Consider the following 24,213-nt stretch of genomic DNA (forward strand, 5'->3'; position numbering starts at 1 on the left):
GAATGGAAAACCAAAGCCAGAGGGACGCACACCTGAAGTAAAGTCATTCTGACAGCAAGCGATTCTTTTGATTGAGACAGATTTGTAGCATTTCAGTTACAGGGTGTCAGTGATTATCTGTCTGGAAGTTTGAGAATCTCTGTCTAAAGTTACCAAAAAATGTCAGGGGGTCAGACTGCCAGAGGTCATGACCTCTCTGAGGACACCACACCCGAGTGTCAGACGGTCAGACTTCTAAGGCCTGACGGCATGAGGTTAAGCAAAGGTGGCCAGGTGATGAACACACATTGACATACACACACTTGAGGAAGCTCACGCTAAGTTTCAAAACACAGTGACAGGGAAACTGCTTACATCCACTGGATTTTCTGCAAAGCAAAGAGTTTTAAAGAAGAAGTTGGACATTTTTTCTACTCCCTCATGAAGAAACAAAGAGCTTCATAAGCCACATTTTAAGAAGTGACTAGTTAGGTTGTTGCCTAAGTCAAAAAAGACTTATTTTATTGCCTAACAAGTGATGATCGCAAGTCTGATTGCGTAGAAAAGTCATAGCACACCTCTCCTCAACACGTTAAGGTATCGTTCGGGTCTGTAGCACAAAAGGTGCAGGACCAATTATGAGCCAAGAACTACTAATTAACATCAGGGAAGTAAAACTATTATGGGATAATGGAGATGCAGAGAGGACAAACAAGAGTCAAACTGTTGTAAGTCCACAGAGGAAAGAGGGTCTTACCTTTCTTGGTTTGACTTTGTCCTGGTAGTCATACTGAAAAATGCCTTTATAACTCAAACCCAGCCACCATGGGATACCCTGCTTATCCTGAGAGAGAGAAAAAGAGAGCATTAATACACGATGATAAGAGGAGAAGTGTCAGCTCATGGTTGATGACAGCATGATTATCTTAAACACACAGAGTCTTAAGCATCCTTTAACACTTAAGTAAAGAGCCAATATTGCAGGTCGTGAGAACATACGTGTGTGTATGTGTGTGTGTGAACTGATGGCTGTGCTTATAAATTTCCCCTCCGAGCACATTGACCCACCTTAACAGCGTAATAATGCACTCCATATGTGGGCAATGACTCCACTATACTCATATAACTGTGAGAGAGAAGAAAGAAGAAATCATTGACAGTATGAAATGTATGTTCCATATGCAAACAATTTACATTAGCAGCAAACACGTGGGAGTGGATCTCGGAAGGATTTGGATACTTCAGGCACACTTGAAATTCATGAATGACACCGCATTAGATACTGAACCAAAAGAAAAGAAAACAAGCACAGTTTCCAAGCAACACATGTCACTGAAAGAGGTTTTAGTATAAAACAAGAATAAAAGAATAGAGGGTTAAAATTATAGGTATAGCTAACTAAAAACTAAAAAAAATATTGCTTGCTTTCTTCTATGGAACACAAAAAATAACAATAATGAAAGTCAATGGAGTCCAAAACATGCTCATTCTTGCACACCCTGTTACTAAACATGTTGATATTTGAGGTTTGTGTCACCATTGATTTTCATAATACAGACAAAACAGCTGAAACCTACTTTAAAATATCTTCTTTTGTGCTCCGCAGAAGCAAGAAAGTCATTTTGGTATGAAATATGAGTGAGAAAATGACAGAATTTAAATTTTTGGGTGAAAAGCATTTGGACACTTTCTGGTCGTCCAACTTGGTGGAACATTTTGGACATGACAACATTCCTTCTGGCTGTCTTACTTGACGATAGCCTGGCCTCTGGACTGTCCGCTTAGCTTCTTATAGTGCTCAATGACCCGGTCCTCACTGCAACACAACACACATACACACATTAGAGGCAACAGATGACAATGTTCATGAGAATGTGGCTGGCAGCCTATTTTAACTCCACAGGAACACGAGATAGACAAGTGTGAAAGCTTACAGATGTACAGAGACACAGCCAATGAAACACAACACCATGAAGGAGATAAGTTCATTCTTAGAACAGGAAGTACACCGGCCTGCTCAATATGAATTTGTGAGCGAGTGTGTGCATCTCAAAACGGCAGCATCTGTGAAACCCTTCATTCGAATCAAATAGAATTTGAGGTAAATTATATTAGCGAATTATTCAAGGGAATCCTTTCCCATGGTGCTCTGAGAACACAGAGCAGATACATCTTGTTAAAACCTCTTCATTATCAGCTGACAGCTGTGCGTGTCTCTCACCAATATGCGAGTGAAGGGTGCTCCTTCAGTGCTTGTGTAGGCAGTGCTGGCAGTTTCTTCAGATCAGCCCTAGTAGCATCATTACTGTAAAAATAACACAAAATGCTCAGAAATAGTACCACCTAACAGGGCAAAGAATAAGCCAATATAAGAATCACAGAACAGCAAGAAGGAGGCAACAAATGATGAAGAGAAAGTAGAATTAAAGATGCAGGAAATAAATAATAATAAAAAGTATAATAAGAATAATTTAAAAAAATATTAAATTAAAATATTATCATTATTATTACTATTATTATTATCATAATAATTATTATTTTTTTAATTCCTTATTCTTGTGTGACTTATTATTTCTCTTTATCATGCTATGTTAAGTAGAATTAATAATATTAATTGTAATAATAAATATATACATAAATAATAATAATTGTCATGACTAGTTATAATCTGCATTTTCAACCAATACATGTAAAAATGTTGATCAAGGTTTAGATATAAAAATCACATCTTTTATCACTTCCAGTTCATTTTTGAAATTGAAGGTTAAATTGTATATTGTATATTATCGCTCACAATGTGTTAGTAGATTATCAGGGTATTCCAAGCATACAAAATGTGCATACTGTGCACACTAAATAGGGCTGCCCTCGACTAAAGATTTTTCTGGTCGACTAGTAGCTGAATATTTTAAAAGATTAGTTGACTATTCGCACGTTTATTAATAAACCATATAAATCATAATAATGAGCCTTTAATGCCTGCATAGCCTAATCAGCTTGCCACAGTGCACCAGCAGTTTAACATTTAATTAATTGATAAACTAGTGTTTTTTGTATTTTCGGCTACAGTGATGAAGTTGACGATGCTGACTCGTCATCTGTGCCTATATGCACATTTCATACGGATTACATAACCTGAGTATATTTGTTTTCCATTTGAATTGTTTCATTTAAAATTAGATATTTTTAGTTTTCTATAGTTATATTTTTCATGTCTGTGAGGCAAGTTTACATGGAGTTTCGGTTTCTTTTTGGCTTTTCTTTCTTTTCAGTTTCTTTTTTTTTGGTGCACTCAAGTTCACAGAGAGATATGGCAGAAAGCACACCCTGTTTGCTTTCATTATTTTACAAAAGCACAACGTTTTGTTGTTATTGTGAGTGAACACAAATAAAAGTAGACTCTTTACAGATTCAAAAGATGTATTACTTTTATCTGTATAACCCAAAATGTAAGTGATCACACCAGTGCCTCCATGTTAGCTGTCACGCAGTAAGCGCGCTACTATTCAGCTTTCACACTCTGCACAAACACTTGAATAGCCGACATTTTTCTAGGTTAACGTTAAAGTGAGCAGCCATGTAAAGTTGCTACTACTTGTTTCAGATGATAACACATATTTGATCGACATAGGTCGATGAATGATAGGCGAGCGTTTGGATGTCCAGCTGTTAAAGATCTGTCCGTCACGGACTGCATGACTTTGCCACTTCCTGTGTTATTTTGTTTCCCTGCGACTAAGCGACTAATAAAATTTTGGTCGACTAAGCCTCTTCTCGTCGACTAACGGGCTAGTCGACTATTAGGGGGCAGTCCTACAAAATAAGCTGCATACTGCAAAAATTAGAGCAGCATGGTTGTGTGCCACTCCAAACACAGAACGATGGAGAGGTTGAGAGGAAGTGTAATAGGAAATAGAGTCGAAGAAAACTATCAGACACACCGAGTGACAGAGTAAAGCTGGAAGGATGCACATGTGACAGATTTGTAGCTGAGATTCTGTGTGTAGAATGTGTTTCAAGAGTGTGTATGTGTGTGTAATGGAGAGAGCCAGGGGTTAGTGTGTGTAATTTAACACTGTTTATCCTCTGCATTCCATTTCCTCCCCTCTGTCTCCGTTCCCAGGGTTCACACCCCCATATCTCTCTCATTCTCTCTCTCTCTCTCAATCTCTTGAATCGTTTGCATGTGCTTATGTGGGAAGGAGAGTTTGATATATGCCACAAATTGGATCTGCTTTCACTCTGCAATGACACACTGATAGAAACTTTGATAGTGTGTGCATGTTAAAGGGGTCAATGGAAGGTGATTCATTCATTCAAAAAGCCTCTTACCTCGTGAAGTCTCCTTTAGCTTCCTGTGGGAGAGAAAAATGACATATTTTAGAATCAAATAATGAGTGTTTGCTGGTAGACAAGAACGCTTGGAAAGATCGTATCCTCTGACACACAGAACGGTGCATGTGTGTCTCAGTGGGGGATGTAGTCGCGGCCATCTGGACTGAATCCTCTGAAAGGTCAAACACACATAACATACCTGATACTACACCTGGATCACACATACACATCATAAAAGGAAAACCATATTTCTCTAAAGTATTTCCCTCGAATGATTAACTTACAGTACAAAGGAAACATCCTGTTTTAGATTTAAAATAAAGCACCCTGTCAGGCTGAAATACTGTAGTGACCCGAATATGACTCTGTAACGCTTAAACACGTGTGTTTGAGACGTACTGAACTTTATAAAAGTTCACTGCAGGTTTATGAAGGTGCGTAAAATGATAAACAGTCCAACATGACCTTACCTGTAAGATGTAGGAGGCCAGTTCAAACACCACCTCGCTGTCCACCTCGATGAGCTCCTGGAGACAGGCAGAGAAAAAAGAAAGACGGTTAGGTTCAGGATCACAGCAGACAGGACATCTCCATTAATCTGTCTCTTATCTTATCTCTCTCTTTTTTAATGACCTGATCTGCTGACTTATCACTGAAAGGGGCTATCTAAATCACTTCAGCTATTTCCTGTGTAATCAATAACAGGACAAAGCCACATGAGTTTTTGGGATGAGGGGTTATTGTGTAGGGGGTCTTTATTACTTAAATGACCAAGACAAACGGAGCGATTCATTACCTTTGCGCGAACACAAGAATTTCAGGAATGTCACACACACACACACACATTGGAAATCTGAGTCTAAAGTAAATTGTGAGCGATGAGCTCATGGTGGGAATGTGTGGTATGTGACCAATGACACAGATTTACAAATACAGAATGTTTTTGGAATAATTAAGCACTTTTTGAAACATTTTAAAAAATTCACCAATTCTGCATTTATTTAATAATAAATACAGTAAAAATAGTAATATTGTGATTTTAAAAAAAAAATTGTAATGTTAATATTTTTTAAAGGGGACCTATTATGCCCCTTTTCACAAAATGTAATATAAGTCTCTGGTGTCCCCAGAATGTCTCTGTGAAGTTTCAGCTCAAAATACCCCACAGATAATTTATTATAGCTTGTCAAATTTGCCCCTATTTGGGTGTGAGCAAAAACATGCAGTTTTTGTGTGTGTCCCTTTAAATGCAAATGAGCTGCTGCTCCCTGCCCGTTTCCCAAAAGAGGGCGGAGCTTTAACAGCTTTCGCTTCGGTTGCTCAACAACAACAAAGCTGGAGAATCTCACGCAGCCAAAATTACGATTGTCAGTAACGGTGTTCAGTCTTACATTGTTCAAACCGGAGTCGGACACTGATGGAGAGACTCAGGAAGAACTTTTAGAATGCAACGGGTTGTTTCTGAATGGTTAGTGGATAAATTTATGTAGTTGCTGAATTGATTCAACTCATCGACTAGCATGTGTTGTCATGTTAATCTTTTGTGCAAAACCCGAATGGACGCCCACTATACATAGCTTACCTGATTGTCAAACAGAGCCATACACACGGGGCTAATGTTTATGATTAAATGCTATTAAATGCTGTGAATGGTCTAATATTTTTTCCAAAATATCGCTCCTCAGAAACGCTAGCAATCGAGCTTGCCAGGGTCACCTTGCAGGCTATCCAAGCTAACGAGAATCTAAATAGTATTCTGTGCTCATTTGTGCAGTCAATGACAGAAGAGTTAGCATGCTTTGCTCAAACTTTTGCCATGGAGTTAGAACTGGTACACCGTTTTCACTTGCGAAAACAAAATGACGGCACTGGGGGTGGAAACACAGATTAAGGGGTGGTAATATTATAATAAGATCCCCTTCCTACATCACAAGGGGAGCAAAATCTGAGCGGCCCGTTTTTTCACATGCTTGAAGTGAAAAGCTTGGCAAAAGTTACTGGGTTGTCCTTTTTCACATTTTCTGGGTTGATAGATGCACCAGGGACCCGATTATAGCACTTAAACACAGAAAAAGTCTGATTTTCATTTCCCTTTAAAATGTAAGTTGTTCCTGAATTTTCAGCAGTCATTACTCCAGTCTTCAGTATCACATGGTCCTTCAGAAACCATTCTCTGTCTCTAGTGTGGACTTTACTTTCCAACTTAAGTAAGCTTAGCTTGGCACTTAAGTTTTTTTTTAATAATCATAAATGTTGAAAACAGTTGTGCTGTTTAACATTTTTGTGGAAACTGTGATATATTGTTTTTTCAGGATACTTTAATAAATAGAAAGTTCAAAAGAACAGCATATTTTCTAACAATGTCAAAATCTATGGTTACTTTTGATCAGTTCAATGCATTTTATTCTCTGAATAAAAGTATTAATTGTTTTTAAAAAAAAACTTTACAAACATACATATCTATCATGGAATTGACTATTTTATGCTGTCTGCCTAAAGGATAGTCGATAGAAAAGAGCTTGGAAATGTGCATGTTTTAATGGTGCCATAATCCAATCAGAGATGTCATTTTCCAGCAGCTCCAAAGCGATTTGTTACATGGCATTTATGGCTTAGATGCTCCATGAGAATAGATGGAGGTAACAAATGTATGCACTTTAACCCAGGGGTAGGCAAGTTTGGTCCTAGAGAGCCGCTGACCTGCAGAGTTTAGCTCCAACCCTGAAAAAAAACCTTCAGCTGCCTATAGCCTTAGTAATCCTGAAGAGCTTGATTAGCTTGTTCAGGTGTGTTTGATTAAGGTTGGAGCTAAACTCAGCAGGACAGCGGCTCTCTAGGACCGAACTTGCCTACCCCTGCTTTAACCAAAGGGGTAGTAGCTAATACTGCCCTCTACTGGTAGAACAGTGACAACAGTTTACCTTATAGATGCAGGACTTTGCATTGAGGAAGAACAGCTCTATTGTGGCATTGTCCTTAAGGTAAGAGATACTTTCTATGTAGAACCTGTTGAAGAGAAAATACACATCAAAATCAGGTTTAAAAAAAAGTTTAAAAACAGTAGTTACATATACAATATACACATTATTAATTAATTCACAGATTAAGATTAGTTGAGAATATGATTCAAAATTGTTCAGTATGAGTATTGAGTAACCAATTCTGATTCCACTTTAGCAGGACATTCAAACAGTTTCAATGAACTCACTGAAAGAAGCAATTGATTATATACACAGAGTCGAAGACCAATCACTAGAGGGCATCATGAACACTCTCTATTCCTTCTTGCTGCCTCCATCCCTCTCAAAACCCACAAAAAGAAAACAATTTCCACTGTACAAGCTTCATTTAGCACTCAGATTAGAGTTAGCAGGAACTACACCAACAAATACACACATAAATAAGTAATTGTCTTAAAATCAGTATAAATAAATAAGTGGTCTCAGCATGACATTTTTCATTTCAGCTGAAGGCTCAAGCTGTGACATTCACACATGGACTGTTACACAGACACACACATAAATAGATATATGTACAGAGGCATGTAAAATGATAATATGACCTTGAACATACACTGAGGCACACAACAAACTTAAAATGAACCTTACGACATACGATACATGAAGACGAATGCTTTGAATCCGTGAGACGTAACTAGCAGTGAAGAAAGTGATTTAGAGAGAGAGACAGTGAACGAATGAAAGTGAGAGAGATTAAAGTGATTAAAACTGTATTGACAGCTGGTTTAATTTGAGATGTGAGACAGTGAGACAGAGTCTTACACGCATCAAAGACTTTAGCTCTCTCCAATCAATAGCCCAATCACGAGCAGAAAGGATAACACACATACACACTGATGTACACAGGACATCATGCATGCATTAAAACTGGGCTTCTACTCCAATTTAAACTGCACTCCTATGCAATAGCTCAAACAGAAGACATACAACTCTGCACACAGCTATTAAAGCAAAATGCATGCGTGTGTATGCTTGCATTTATGTGTTTGTCTGTGTGTGACCCAGAAGAGCAAAGTGACGCAAGTGGAATAGACTGAAAGAAAGAAAAGCAATCCAAATGTGTCCTAACAAATGGGTGAAATGCTGGGCTATTTTAATGCTGAGCTTGACAGCAATAAACCAGCATCCACCCACAGCAAGCGTGGTGATGTATGACTGTGTGCTGATTGCGACTTACACAGTAAAATACTGTGAGGAAGCAAACAAATTTGCCCACTATAACTCTCTCACGCACACAGAGTCATACAAACACACAAGCAATAAATATACTGGCTGCTCTTTGTATTGGTCATATTTCGAGGCAGATGCAATTAAAATCTAAACGAATCAACCCTCCCAGCAGATATCTGCTCTCGCTCTGCAATTCAAACACAGTCTGATTAACACTCAGCTGTTGCCATGGTGCTCAAATGGCTGGGGGTGTTAATAAGGGAATGGTGGATTCTGATTGGCTAAGTACTCTGTAACTGCCAGTGAGCCGTGGTTTACTGACCATGCTAATTTGAAAGAATAAACAAACACATACACAAACCCCCTGATACGAAAACACTCTTGACAGAAGTGGTGCTGCCAATTCACTCTAAAAGTGTGGGTTTTTTTTTTTGCAACTGTGATTTTTTTTTTTTATATTTTATATATATATATATATATATATATATATATGTGTGTGTGTAAAGGGTGTAACGGTACATGTATTCGTCCCGAACCATATGGTATGGACGTCACGGTTCGGTTCATGCAGTTAGACAATGAATACAGTCAGTCACAGGCGATCCACACTATAATCCAGAAGGGGGCGTGCACGGTCATGCAACGCTGTTTGCTAACAGCCACAACAGAAAAAAGTGCCGAAGTCGAAGAAGAACAGGCGATCAGGGCTGGGTTCCATTCCAATTTTAGACACACACTTCCGAACTTCCCTAAGCACTTCCCCTGCCACCATTTTGAAGTGCGTTCCACTTCGTGAAGTGGATGTGGGACGTTTATACGGATAGACCCTCGTCCCCTCGATTTTGACCAAGGGAGTGAGTCTACTCTGATGTACACTTCAAGCAGCTCTATATCCCACAATTCAACTCAATTGTGACATCACAGCAGATCACGCTTAACTGAAGTGTATGATATATTGATTATTTTGGGAATTAATTGCATTATAGTGTATAATATGTTAATTATCTTGAGATTTAATCACATAATAATTGTAGCTACCTTATATTCACAGTCAAATACTATTGATATTTAGTTTAATTTTCTCCAACAGCTGATATACCTATAGGATTTTATATATTTTCTCAAAGAACTTATAAGCATATAAAATGTTGCATAAAACAAATTCATAAGTACAAAAGGGGTTATCAGCTCCATAGTGAATTCCAAGTGATCAAGGGCTTAGTGCGTATCATTTAAGCCTTATGCTCGTTCAACGTAAGCAATGATGCACATCCAAAGTCCATGAGACAGAGGGAAGTTAAGTAGTGAAGGGCATAAAAATTTGGAGTGGAACTCAGCCCTAGAAATGCTCAACCGGTGTTTCAACCGCAGAAAGACATCAATAAAACAGCTTGAGAATAATATATCACATAGCATTACATTTACCTCGGGCAAGTCATTTACTGTCCACAGCATGTTAGTTCACGAGAGAAATGAACTCTAGAGGGGAGCATTTCATTAAATATATGCACTATATTAGCTTATACATTCGTTATATTTACTTTAATGTCTTAATTATTTAATGTTTAAATATGACAAATATGTTTAAATTATGACAGTGTAAATATGTGCAATTTACATGTTCTTTATTATTATTTGAGTGTTGATTATTATATAAAAAAATAAATGGCAACTGAATTAAATCGTTTTGGCTCTGTAGTTAATTGTAACCTTTAATATTACAGTAATTTGCAAGAAAAGGCTCCCCTGTATATAGTTTACAGCATTAGCTGAGATAGATTTATTTTTATTCTTAAGAAAATGTTAATTATAATTAAATTTATTTAAAGAGAGACACAATTTGTTCAATAAACCACTGTTTAATAAAAAAGAAGAAAAAAGAAGCCATTTTATGTTAAGTCACCCCCCCCTTACTGTACCAAACCTGTACCGAACCGTGACTTTAATACTGAGGTACGTACCGAACCATCATGTTTGTGTACCGTTACTCCCCTAATTTATATGCAATATTAATAATAAATCAAATAATTTTAATAAATTATGTATGTGTGTGATATATATATATATATATATATATATATATATATATATATATATATATATATATATATATATGTTTCTTTCTTTCTTTTTTTAATATATTTTATTTAGTTTAATTCATTGTTGAGTAATTCACAGGCACATTCAAATGTCCAATTTGATGCTTAAAAACGCAGTTTAAACATGTTTATTGTGTTTTTATTGCAACTGTACTTACCTTACGCAGAAGTAAAGCACAATGGGTCCAGATTTCTTGGGAAACTCATGTTCCAGCACACGACGATCTAACTGCAACCAGCTGAAATGACCCCTGAAACACAGCCCAAGAGAAATGACTGATAATATCTGTAACATCAACCGGAAATGTCTTGCAACATCATACAATGTCTCATTCATAGTATCACTTAACGTCATAAAATATCATGCGAAAAATGAGCCACAAGAGGGGTGTTTTATGTTCAAGATGTCATCACATGTGCATTTTTTTTTTCATGCATAATTTAGTCAGTGATGCCAAAATCTAAAGCACTCAGGAAAGTACTGCAATGATACATATATAAAATACTGATGTTAGTCTTAGCAAGTACCACTGACAAGCCAACACAATGTGTTTTAAATTGTATTTGTATAGGAAAATTTTAACTCACACTGTGTGTGCACTTGTTTCTGACAGAAATCCATTTGTCTATTTGCATGTTGTCCTTGGCGACTGCAAACTGTCAACCCCTTGTTGGGAAGGATCAGGGGGCGGATCAAAGGTCACCAGACAAGATTTCAAAATCTTTAAAAACTACATATAACACATTCCCCCAAGCACGCTAGCAGCGAGAACAGACGTGATGCTGCTCTTGAGTGTGTATGTGTGCCTTAAAGAAATCATGCGAAGATACGTCTAACAAATGTTGCACAGCGGTAGGTCACACTGTGTAGGACTAAATGAAAAGCTGGTTGTCACAGAAAGTGAAGAAGGGAGAAAGAGGGAAGCCAATCATCTCCTGTGGCATTATCACAGCATGCTCACTCATCCACAGTCCTGACACAGTCAGAGAGCTGAACTATTTTCATAGGTCTTTTTTCATAGGTTAGAGTTAGGTCTAGTATTTCATGGGATGTGCTGGGTATACGTACGTCTCATCTACGTAAGAGATTCCAAAATATTCTTTCTCCTTCAGGTTGAAATGGGACGCCACCAGGTCTAGAAGATCCTTTGCCATTAGCTTGGGCTGAGACAGAAAAAAAAAAAAAAAATTAGGCTTCATCACAAAAGAGATCTTTTCATTCAGAATATACACACAGATAAAAACACCCGGATATACACACACACACACACACACACACACACACACACACAAGGTCAACGAGTTGGCAGGCTGTGAGCGCCGTATTCTGATGAGTACTTGATGCACTGCAGTGACTCTGCAATTTCATGCCCACACAGTCTGCAGTCTGTGTGTGTTGCATCTTGAACAGAACTTGATTTGCTGCAAAAATAATCTCCAAAATATGCTCATATAACTGGCATATTTGCTCTTAAGAATCGTTTTGATGGTTCTCATTAACAAACTACAGAGATTTTTGACTTAGAGATGACACACACCCAGAACATTGTGGAAAACTGAGAAACACACCAGTTGTCACGCTGTCTATGATTCTGCTAGCTCGGGGTTTTCCCTGTGTGTATAAGTGAGTGTAAAGTGTGTGTGTCAGAGCCAGTGTGTGGTAAACCATGGGTGTGTCACTGGGCTTTGAGCGTAGACATTGAAATCACTGGAGTCCTGGGACATCTCTGTACAGCTTACCAATCTACCAACATCCACACACAACCATTTATAAGTAGAAAGCATTTAACTTCCCTTTCCAAAATCATGTGATAAAATGACAACAATATACACTGCGGTTCCAAATTATTATGCAAGTAACATATCAGTAAGATTTTAGTAGAATAAACATTCAAATTTGAGTTTTTCTACGAAAATGTTTGTTTGTTTATTTATCCATGTCTTCTTAGATAACTGGTATCAATCTCAGACAAAATAATTCGCCAGATCTATAGAAACCCTACTTAGAGGTTGTTCCACATTATTAAGCAAGTCACAGTTCTCATGAAATATGGGGAGGAAGAAAGATCTTTCTGAAGATAAAAAGCATGAAATGGTGCAATGTTGTGCAAAAGGCATGAAAACAACTAATATTGTGTGAAAACTGAATGGAGATTTATCAAAAATCAAATTATCATAAGATTTGTGAGTGATCCAGAGCACAGCAGAACTCGGTCAGATAAAGGCTTATTAATGAAAGTTCCTGTCAAAAAAATTATTTGTATTAAAAGGGCAGCTATAAAAAAAGCAGCAGTTCGATAATCTCCATTCAGTTTTCACACAATATTAGTTGTTTTCATGCCTTTTGCACAACATTGCACTAGAGATGGTGGATTGGAATCCCAGTCTCACTTCTTACCGATTCAGAGCCGATCTTTTTTGTTACCAGTGGCACAGGCAATAACGTCAAATGCGTGTTCTCGCTCTCTTCTCTGTCACGGTGAAGTCAGTGACACACACCTGCGTGGGCGCCTCCTCTCTCACTCACTCGCCTCATTCACTCCGGTTAAATAGTGCTTACTGCGCATAATTTTAGTCATTCCTGCAGGTTTCGCGGTCACACCGAAAGCGCGCGCACCACTGATCTATATTAGTGAAGCGAACCAGCCACGCTAAGTCTCAAAAAGAGACATAAGTCAAACAGAGTCACAAGTACCAAAACGAGTAGCATAATGCGCTTAAACTGTCAAATACATACAAAAGTATGTCAAAACCAGCGGCACAGGCAATCTTGGCGAGTATTCAGATAAACACAGTCAGTTTTGAATCGTTAAATAGCTAAGAAAGTGAACCCATGTTGTGTGTAACAGTATTGGGTCTGTTAAACACCGTTCATAAACTCTTAGGGACAGCAGTCCAATATTCTGCTGCTGTCTGTCATGTTAATCAAAGAACAAGAGACAAAGAAAATCAGTTTCAGCTCTTGATTGAATAACTTTAATGGTAAGAATTGATCTGTATTAATATTTACAATAAAGACTACAGAAATTAATGTAACCAATGTAAAATAACACTGAATGTGTCTTTTTACATTTGATTACTTTCATTTCTGTAGTATTTCTTACCTGAATAGAAACCCAGTTAACCCAAAAAAAACTTTTTTAAAGCTCTCTTTATTCTATTGCATTCATTTGAGCTGTTTATATTTTATTACTGACTTTTACTTTTTTTTTAATGAAAATAAAACTTTGCATTGAAGAAAAGTAGATTTTTGTTTGTATATGTTGTCAATTATAGTTCTTAGAAAGAAAATCGGAATCGGCAAAAATCGGTATCGGCCGATCACACTAACAAAAAATCGGAATTGGCCAAGAAAATTGCAATCGGTGCATCTCTACATTGCACCATTTCATGCTTTTCAGCTTCAGAAAGATCTTTCTTCCTCCCCATATTGCATGAGAACTGTGACTTGCTTAATAATGTGGAACAACCTCTAAGTAGGGTTTCCACAGACCTGGCAAATTATTTTGTCTGAGATTGATTCCAGTTATCTAAAAAGACATGGATAAATAAACAAACAAACAAACATTTTCATAGAAAAACTAAAATCTGAATGTTTATTCTACTGAAATCTTACTGATATGTCACTTGCATAATAATTTGGAACGCGGTGTACTCACGACTTGTTAGTTATGTCAAATTCACATATTAGTGTATTTATTTTTTTATGTGTACTCAAGAATGCATTTTTGTGGGTATACAATACCGCTCAAAAGTTTGGGGACTGATTTTGACTGATTATTTAAAGAAGTTACTTTGCTCACAAAGTCTGCATTCATTTGATCAAAATTAAAGTAATATAACAGCTTTTTATTTTTATATATTTTAAAATGTAATTTATTCTTGGTAATAACAAAGTGTTTTTTAGCAGCCATTACTCCAGTCTTCAGTGTCACATAATCCCTTCAGAAATCATTCTAATATGCTGAATTTTTTTTTTTTTTTTTTTTGATGATTTGATGAAATAGACAATCTTTTGTAGCATTATAAATGTCTTTACTCTCACTTTTGCTCAATTCATTGTGTCCTTGCTGGAAAAAAAAACTGACCCGAAACTTTGGATGGTATTGTATGTTTGGCTGTGTATACATATACATTTTGTATATGGTTTTTGTGTTTCTTTTTATATTTATGGTTTATCTGTGTTTGTGTGCACACTTATTATTCACAAAATTATATGTTAATAAAAAGTACACAAGTAAAAATCACTGAAAAGAGCCTGAGAAAGATCAAAAATCATCAAATCAAATTAAAACAAGATGTGCATTCAATATGCAGAAACATTGTGTGCATGAGCCTGTGTTCAAAATACTTTAATTACTGTTTCAATTTCAATGCATACCATTCTGAATTAAGAACACACATTAATACAGACAGACACACACACACACACACACACACAAACGCACACGCAGCAACAACCCTTTATAAGAGAGCCAGCCCACCCACACACACTAAAAATAGCACAGCAAAATCTGGAGCAAAAGTATGATCACTGCCACAACCTCTGCTTAAAGCCTGTAGAATTACAAGATTATCATTATTTTTGTTGTGTATTATTACATTTTAAATTGTGATTTTGATGAAGGTAGCTCTTAAAACCTACTTGTTCCAAAACCTAGTGAGCTGCCTACCTAGACCTAGAAAGTTACTCATAAGTACACAACAGTAAGCATGAAGTTGCTGCCAAATAAGATACCTAATTAAACAGAGAAAAATATCAACAAAAGTTCAATCCAAGTAAAAAAAAAGTACTATTCCTGTCAATAATATTATATGCTATGTATTTTTATTACTCATTAGAACAGCAATTACCAAACTTTTTTGTCAACCGAACCCACTTTGACCTAAAATATTTACTTGAAGTACCCTCTGAGATTTTAAGTTAGTATTTTGATCATTTAATAACACATTTGCATATTTATGGTTCACTGATGTTGGTACGTACTACATAGTCACAACACATGAAGATAAACCATTTTTTTTTAGTTTAATGTTTGATTTTGTCTTTTTTCCATTTAAAATGATTTATTTAAATTTTTAATTTTTATGATTTCATTTATTATTAGCTTTTCATCAGGCCTTTCCCAGGAGTTCATGAACCCATTTGGGAAAATGCATTTTTTTAGCAGGTTTTAGCATTAAATATAACCTGCTAAACCCTCCTGAATTCCGCAGTGCATCTCACGTGAGGGCTATTTGTGTGGCCAGATGAGTTTAAGCCAATGTAGAGCATCTCAAATAATCTCAAATGAGGTTCCATTTCAATTAGACTACTGCCTTAGAAGGCAGTTGCCTATGTAGAACGTAGGATTTTAGAACAGAAGCAAAGTATCCTCATACAGCTTTTAAAAAAAACCTTTGCGGTCCTCTCTGATTCATTACCCTCCCTTCAGGTCTGATCTTAAAAACCCAGCTTTCAGAAAGACATCTTGTTTTAGATATTCTTTTATCTTTTTTGCCGTTAACGTTGTGGTTATTCACACATGAACCAGTCAGTATATTATGAGATTGTTCACCTCTGGTTCTTCAGGTGAGACATGCAACTCTGTACCACATCAATCAACTGGCACATTTAATCTCATCATTCAAAGCAACGTGGTGTGAAACAGCCTGCTTCCTCAATTAGCCAAAGCAACTGTGTAAGCGAGTGTCTGCGGTAAGAAGAGGAAGTGGGTTTAATATGACCGCAATCTTCAGTCTTGACCCATTTGTAGCGGTGTATGTGTTTGTGCAGTTGAGAAAATGAAAAGCGCTAAAACTCAAACCATATCCATTTTCTTAAAGAATGACAGTATATTCTATCTCTTTCTGCCTCATTCTCTCTCTGTTTAGCCTCCAGACTTAATAATGACAGTAACTGATATAATAATGTGTTTAGAGTTTCTGAAATGTTCAGATAAGAAGGATAAAGCATATTAATATCCTGTTAGTGGGCCATCAATATGAGCGCTATATGGTTTTAACAGATTTAATGTTGGATGGCTATCATCTCCTCTCTGCCATTACACTTACAGAGGTTGATGCAAATCACAGACACGTTTCCACATGGAGAAGCATGTGATAGCGCGTGTGGCCGTGAGGAAGAATATCCGGACTGTTGTGATTTGATATCATTAAACAGTGGGTGTCGGATCAGGACGAAAGAGCGATGACAAGAACATGCGCTGTAAGGTCTCATCAGGTCTAGATCACAGAGATGAGAGATGAGTCATCTTTCATCACACAGACTGACTTTAACACAGTGATACCCTAGTGTTTTAGTTGAGGATTTATCTCTGTTAAAACATGTTATATATGATCAAGAATGCAGACTAGATACTGCCCTACTCTGTACATTGTAAAATAATAAAAGCCAAAAAACTGTAATTGAAAAATGTGAAATTAGTGACAATTTTGGCAGTGGAAGTAAAAATTTGAAACAGTGTAAACTACATTTGAGAGGAAGGATCGAGCTAGAACATGAGAGGACCTAACAGCACCTGCTTTGACTCACCATGGAAAATGACGAACACATACTAAACGCATAATTCACAAAATTACAGCCTGTTGCGGAGAGACAGGTGGGAGATGCTAACAAGCAGTTAGACAGCTGAAAAACAGAGCAAGTTTATACAAAAATCTGATAAAAAAAATACTGTTGACAGCTGTTATTGTAAGACTGTCTACCTAATTATAAACTAAAATCATGTCAAAACTGCTAACAAAAAAATAAAAAAGGAAACACAAAAGAATTTACCTCCATTAAAGCCAATACAGACTGGATATTTTCAACAGCATTGTATGCAAATAAGACTAAAGACGATGATACAGCATCAAAGTTTAGTCTATAACGGGACTATAAAATCATTCAAGATGTTGCCAGTCGCACAGTGCAAGATCATCCATGATAACCTTCAGAATGGTACATTGCCTCTAATGAGACGAGGAAGAAGAGAGGAAGAGGAGGCAGTTAAATGAGGCTCCAGAGAGATCCAACAGAGACCCATCACTGAACCAGTCAATGATTTCACCACTGCATTTGTAAGATGTTTTACAACTTAAAGCGTTGTCACACTGGATTTTAAGTGTGAAAATGACTTTGAATCCTTCTACAACTTCTAAAACTTTTTAATTGATTAAAATGATATCTAATCAAGTTTCCCACGATCAGTGTTATTTTAGTATAACTGATATACTATCATAGTTTTTAATATTTTAAATTTGATTTTATTTTTATATTTTCATTTTCATTTTAGTCAAAGGTTTAGTAAAGCTGTGTTTCCACCGCAGGAACTTTACCCAGGAACTAGGGTCTTTGGGGAGGGACCAGGGTCTAAATGAAGTTCTGGGTAAAAATTTCCCCCTCAGAAAGTCCCTGCTCACAAAATAGTACTTTTTCAAAGTTCAGGAAATTTCAGGGGTGGGACTTGGGCACTGAACATGCTGATTGGTTGAGTTCACGCAGCATTTTATTTCAACCACAATCTTTAAAAGTCTGTTGCGTTGCGTGCAGTAAAGAATCAACAAGGGAGTTTGAAAAATACAAGGACAAGGTTCAGGCTTTATTAAGTTTATATGTGGAGGACGAAATTCAGCGGGAACTAGAAAGTCGTGTGTAGTCCTACGCTAAGTCCCTTTAAGACAAGTCATTTCACTCGGCAGCCATCTTTGAAATGGCTCTCGAGCATGCAAGTGCAGCTCCTATCTCTTTGAATGGGGAAACATCAAATTCTCCAAAGCAGTTTGTCAAGCTTTTGATTAAATTTCATATTTGAAATCACCAATGAAATCTGACAACAACTGTCTCAAATTTTGTTTCTAAACGCTCGAATCATGACAAAAAAAAGTATTTTTCATGCTGGATCAAGCTAATGCGCAGTCCTAAATGCGTGTCTCTTGTGTCTCATTTTGGAGAAGCGCATCTGTCTGTTTCTATAGGAACCGGAGCTTCTAACGGCCGCTGCAGTGACGCAATGACTTTACCAGTCGGCGATTAACTCTTATTTAGAAGGTGGGACATATTTCTCCATATTGCACATTTCTCCCATTCAAAACAATACGAGTGACACGTCTTGTGTTATTCTATAGTCTTTGGTCCTCACCGGACTAATTTGCCTAATCTTCATGGTACTTCAGACTGCAACAGCAAAAGGTCTGGGGGGAAAAAGTTCCTGGGACAAATTGTTCCGGGTAATTTCAGTGGAAACGCGGCTTAATTCTGTTAAGAGTTTTTGTCATTCATATTAGTTTTATTTTTAAATATATCAATATTTTTTTTATTAAAAAATGTATTTGGTTAATAATTTGTATTACTATATAAGTTTGTATTTAAGTTTCTCATAAAGAAATAAAACAATTATGCAAAACTGGCAAAATGAAAGTTCTGTGATGTTTAGATTCTCAAGTGGACAAATGTCTTCATGGCAAGCAAATTTACATGTCTCCAAACTTAAAATTCAACACATAGGTTTGCGTACATGTTCTTTACAGAATAGGGCTGCACGATACTGGAAAAAAACTGACATTGCGATATTTTGTTTTTCTGTGATATATATTGCGATATGAAATAAATTCACAAGATTACTTGAATAGCTCTATTTGGAAATATTAATTCTAGAATGATTGGGTTAACACAGAAAACAGCATGCACAACTGACAGGAGCTAAAACATGTGCAAATGATGAATGATGGTTAAACTTTGCAATTAATCCGAGAATCACGTGCATTTCAAAATGTACTGATTAACGATCCCTATACTAGACATCGCACTTCCTGCGATGTGACTATCGTGGATGTGCACATCGTGATATCGATGCTAAAACAATACATCGTGCAGCCCCAGTACAGAATGCAAAATCTAGTGTGACAGATTCTTTAGCTTTACCCTGTTAGGTACATCAACACAATTTCTCTAACAGAAAAAGAGAAGAGCTTTTCCTCAAGGAACATACAGGAAAAAAAAGTAACTTGGAATAACACCTGAATTCTCAATAGCCTGATTAACCTACACAACCTTCTCCAGAACATCTGCCCACATGGATGAAGAGAGAAAGGAGGAAAGGAGAAGTCAGAAAGCAGAAAGAACAGGCTTAATGTTTTAGCCAATGCTAAAAGAACATATATCTAAGTACTCATGACTAAAGTAGGACAAATGTGTAAAGATTATGGAATAAGCGTTTCTGCAACAGCTCAATAAATCATAAACTGAAGAGAGAGTGAGGAAATACAGGAAACACTGCCTTGTTTTTTCTCCTCTTCCCTCTGCCTCATCCATTCTTTTTTCTCTCTTCCTGGAAATCCCTTCTTTTCCTTTTCCTCATCCTCCTACCTGATTGTTAAGGACTCTTTCACCTCCTCTCCTTTCTAGATTTCTCTGTTTATTAGACCAAAACTGCAACCGCAATCAACTCAACCAGCATTTTAGAGGAGAGAAAGAGGGTATGTGGAAAATGAGAGATGGAGAAGGCAGAGAAATTACATTTCTCCAACTATGATGGAGTTTAAACTGGATTGGAGTCTAGAGGAATCAGGTCACCTAACTGCACCTGACAGGCATGAGAGAGAGAGAGAGAGAGAGAGAGAGAGAGAGAGAGAGAGAGAGAGAGAGAGAGAGAGGGAGAGAAAGAGAGAGAGAGATAGAGAGAGAACAGACAAAAAAAGAGAACAAAAAACAGAATACAAAAAATAGAACACAAGAAGAGAACAAAACAAATTTGAATTTTAATTTAAACTTAAATGAAAATTAGAGATGTTACCTTGGCAAGTAATTGAAATAAAACAAGTTTAATTATTAAAATGACTAAAAAATGTATTTATTTATTTATTTATTTTTTTTTTTTAAATCAGACGATACAGAAATATTTAAAAAATAATAGTAATAAAAAAATGACAAACTTAAAACTAAAATTAAAATTAAAATATAAAAAATAAAAGCTAATTTTAAATATGAATAAATAGTACAATAGCATAAAAATAATAAAGAATAAACAGAATACAAGACAAAGGAAATTAGAAAAATAGAATAAGAACTTTACATGTGTTCAGTGACTAAGATGCCACAGGCAGCGTTTACCTCATGATAAGGGATTTCCTGAGAAAGTTTATGTGAGTGTTGAGGAAACAGAGTTATGCTAGGGAGACAGTTCTGTTTATATTGAGGTCTGAGGGCTGATGGGGCATGAGAGACAGACAGTGTTGTTATGGAAACTGAACTCATCCTGAGAGAAGATGTTTGCGGTCTGATAGGAGGATTTATGGAGTGTTTCGGGCAGGAGGGGGCCACTGTATGCGTGATTTGAGAGGCTGCCTGTTTGGGTCGTTATGGGAACCAAAACCTGGCAGACTGGCTATTAGTGGAACTGATGTTTAAAAGACACTTGAGAGACAGACATATGCATACACATATGATTGAGTTCAGGGCAGGGTGACCGAACCTCAGAGTCTCTTTGGCCATGAAACCGGAGAAGGGCATAAAGAAGTCATATTACACATACACACAGAGCAAACATTCAAACTCATACATGCACAGCCCGATAAAGAGCCTATTTCCACAAGACATTAATAAAGTCTCAGAGGAACAATGAGGATTTCCCTTCCCAGACAAACGAGAGGAAACCTCAGACCTTATCACAAAAACATGCACTTAAATTTCACACCTATATATCAATATTAATACTACTTTAATATTTCTGCACGAATGCTTGACATTTTTCTGGTGAATCGAGTCAAACATCATAATTTATTTCAACAATACACTTACAAACCTACAATATCACATTTGGGTCATGGTGTGCCTTTATCTGCATTATGTGTTGTCTTACCTGTACCAGGAGCTCCAATTTCCTGTCATCCAGGAGATGGACCTGACATCTCCGCCCTTCCGTCATCTGTTGTGGAGGGAGAGAGAGAAAGAGATTAACGAAAGCACATTCACAGCAGGGTGAAATCAACTGTAAATACTAGGTCATGGTGACATGACAAAAATAGAAACTCTCCTTCCACACATGCAGCGCAATTCCCACTCAAGCAGCAGAATTCAATCTCTTTCACTCCCACACACACACACACACACTTTTAAAGTGAATTATCTCACACTTCAGCGCTGATGTTGAGTAGCTTGGATTTTTTTTTTTTATTCGGATGTCATAGGTCTATTTTGATTCAACCCCTTCTGGTTAAAACATATAGTTAAAGCTGCAGTCCGTAAGTTTGTCGCCATCTCTGTTTGAAACCTGCAATTGCAGTTATTTGTGGAATTATCATCTTTACGTGGGTTGAATCTAACGTTTGCTGTCAGTCACCGCACCCGTGTAGATACTGTACTTCGGAATCAGATTGTAGTCTTGGAAGTATGACCAAAATAAGAATTTTCACCGGAAAATGTCATCTGAACAATTAAGTAACAAATCTGCCAAATCTCTGTTGTGACCAACTGAGAAAAAAAAGCATTACAATAAACTGCGCTACCAACGGTGATTAAATCCAACGATTGCTTAGATCATATCACATCAAACCATGCAAATTATTATTATTTAATACTTTGCTCTCAAACTGTTAATGTTAAAATTATCAGCACTGTGTGACTACGTGTATTTAGTTTGTATTAGCATTACTTGTAGATTTCTATTTCTGTACAGTCTAATCTCTAACGTTAATTCATACCATAAAATCCGCCATCAAAATAATAATGCTGTGAGAAAAGGCTATAAATGAACCATCACCTGCAGCATCCTCACATCCAGTAAAGCCTACTAGCTAGGACTCATTCTTTATGTAAACAGACGTGATGTAATGACGCAAAGACAAACGTTGACATGCTCAAATTTCCCGCAGAGACCTACCAGTACCACTCGAATTACAAAACATTATTACAAGCTTACCATTGTAAATCGGGCTAAGGTAAGGAGATGAACACTGGCTGGTTATGTACTTGCTCAAAAATTGATTTTTGATCATTTTTAACCAAAAAAGTTACGGACAACAGTTTTAATGAAACACATTTAACTTGGCTACCACCAATCTTTACAAAATGTAGAAATAATATTATATCAAAAACAAACAGATGAAAGGCATGAAGTCTCACAGAGTACATGCAGACTTTTATAATTGGTCAGAGATGAGATAATGACTACTAATTTCCAAATAGTGTTGTTTTAATGTTCTGCACTTTGGAAATTTCTTGACTGACATACAAAGCAAGCAACCATAGTTTATTTTGTATTTAAATATTGTTTAGGGTAAAGTTTATCTGAAACAGCTGATACTACAAGTAATGTAAAATGCAAAAAAAAAAAAATGGGAGTAACATTTACAGAAAACACCAATTTTGTAATCAAAGTAGGGCTGTCAAACGATTAATCGCGATTAATCGCATACAAACTAAAAGTTTAAGTTTGCCTAATATATGTGGGTGTACTGTGTGTAATTATTATGTACATAAAAAATACAAACACATTCATGTATATATTTGAGAAATATTTACAAGTATATGTATTTATATTTTTATATAATTTTTATTATAAATACAAATATTTTGTACATAAATAACATATTTCTCTTAAATATATACATTAAATGTGTATTTATATATGCATATTAATTACACACAGTACTCACACATATATTATGCAAACTCAAACTTTTATTTTGTATGCGATTAATCGTGATTAATCGTTTGACAGCCCTAAATCAAAGTTAAAACTAATGTCCCAAAGATTATTTCACAAACAACAGCGGACTCAGTTCTGCTTGTGAATATCTAGCTTAACTGCTTCTAAGGGTCTCAAACAGACTGGACAAATCAGGACTAATCTAGTCACAAATGTAAACTCTGCAACACAAAGGATGATTTATGAAAATATCCATATAGTAAATGTCAATAAGGTCCAATGTTGTACAAAAACAGTTGAAGTAGAGCTTGAAAGTAGAAACTTTCTTCAGATATTTTTGTGCGTTCTGCAGCAGAAAGAAAGACATACAGTTTTAATACAGAAAATATTCATTTTTGGGTGAACTATCCATTTAAACAGTTGCATACAAAACTCAAAACTACAGTTAACTACAAAAAAGTCACTTTGTATTGTACATGTCATGACTATACACATCACACATAAGCTTCCTTCAGAGAGATCAGGGCTTGCAGCTGCTGTTAATATCTGTGTTAATACAAAACTCCCCTCAACCATCGCTAATTTATGAAAGAGGGATCGTGCCATGTCAGTCCGTATAGATAACTGCACCAGTGCACATTCTGATTAGTGCTTTGATTGCCATCTGCCATGGCAGGGAATGTCTTATTTTTATCAAAGCCAGAAAGGACTGCTCATAATTAATATTAAATTAAGTCTGCAGGAAAAACAAACACACTAACAACACAGATTCCTCCAGGCTAAAATGAGTGCGCGCAGTGCATTCAGAAGTCACACTGGGTGCAGTTAGACATCCATTGTCCAGACGCACTCAACCAACGAAACATGTTTAGAGTTACTATCATCTGCAACACTCCTATCGTTTGATCTCAAATCACTGCTCACTGCCACTTACTTTCCATTCACTCTCGCACACAATTTTTCTGAGTGTTTACTTAAGAT

The 24,213-nt window shown here is 36.6% G+C and overlaps 1 protein-coding gene across 10 annotated transcripts in view; it reads right to left on the bottom strand.

Moving 5' to 3' along the window:
- The window catches only part of frmd4a (FERM domain containing 4A), a 113,888-nt gene that overhangs the window by 31,671 nt on the left and 58,004 nt on the right, over window positions 1-24,213 (bottom strand). For all 10 annotated transcript variants that reach the window (XM_048169015.1, XM_048169014.1, XM_048169013.1 and 7 more), the window contains exons 2-11: window positions 21,445-21,510; window positions 11,673-11,767; window positions 10,762-10,854; window positions 7,236-7,320; window positions 4,785-4,841; window positions 4,312-4,334; window positions 2,201-2,284; window positions 1,730-1,795; window positions 1,048-1,105; window positions 737-823 (exon numbers count right to left, since the gene is read on the bottom strand). In XM_048169015.1, coding sequence (XP_048024972.1) covers window positions 737-823; window positions 1,048-1,105; window positions 1,730-1,795; window positions 2,201-2,284; window positions 4,312-4,334; window positions 4,785-4,841; window positions 7,236-7,320; window positions 10,762-10,854; window positions 11,673-11,767; window positions 21,445-21,510 — 714 coding nt within the window. The remainder of the gene's footprint in view (window positions 1-736; window positions 824-1,047; window positions 1,106-1,729; window positions 1,796-2,200; window positions 2,285-4,311; window positions 4,335-4,784; window positions 4,842-7,235; window positions 7,321-10,761; window positions 10,855-11,672; window positions 11,768-21,444; window positions 21,511-24,213) is intronic.

Source organism: Megalobrama amblycephala, linkage group LG19 (assembly GCF_018812025.1).
Source record: "Megalobrama amblycephala isolate DHTTF-2021 linkage group LG19, ASM1881202v1, whole genome shotgun sequence".
NCBI classification, from domain to species: Eukaryota; Metazoa; Chordata; class Actinopteri; order Cypriniformes; family Xenocyprididae; genus Megalobrama; species Megalobrama amblycephala.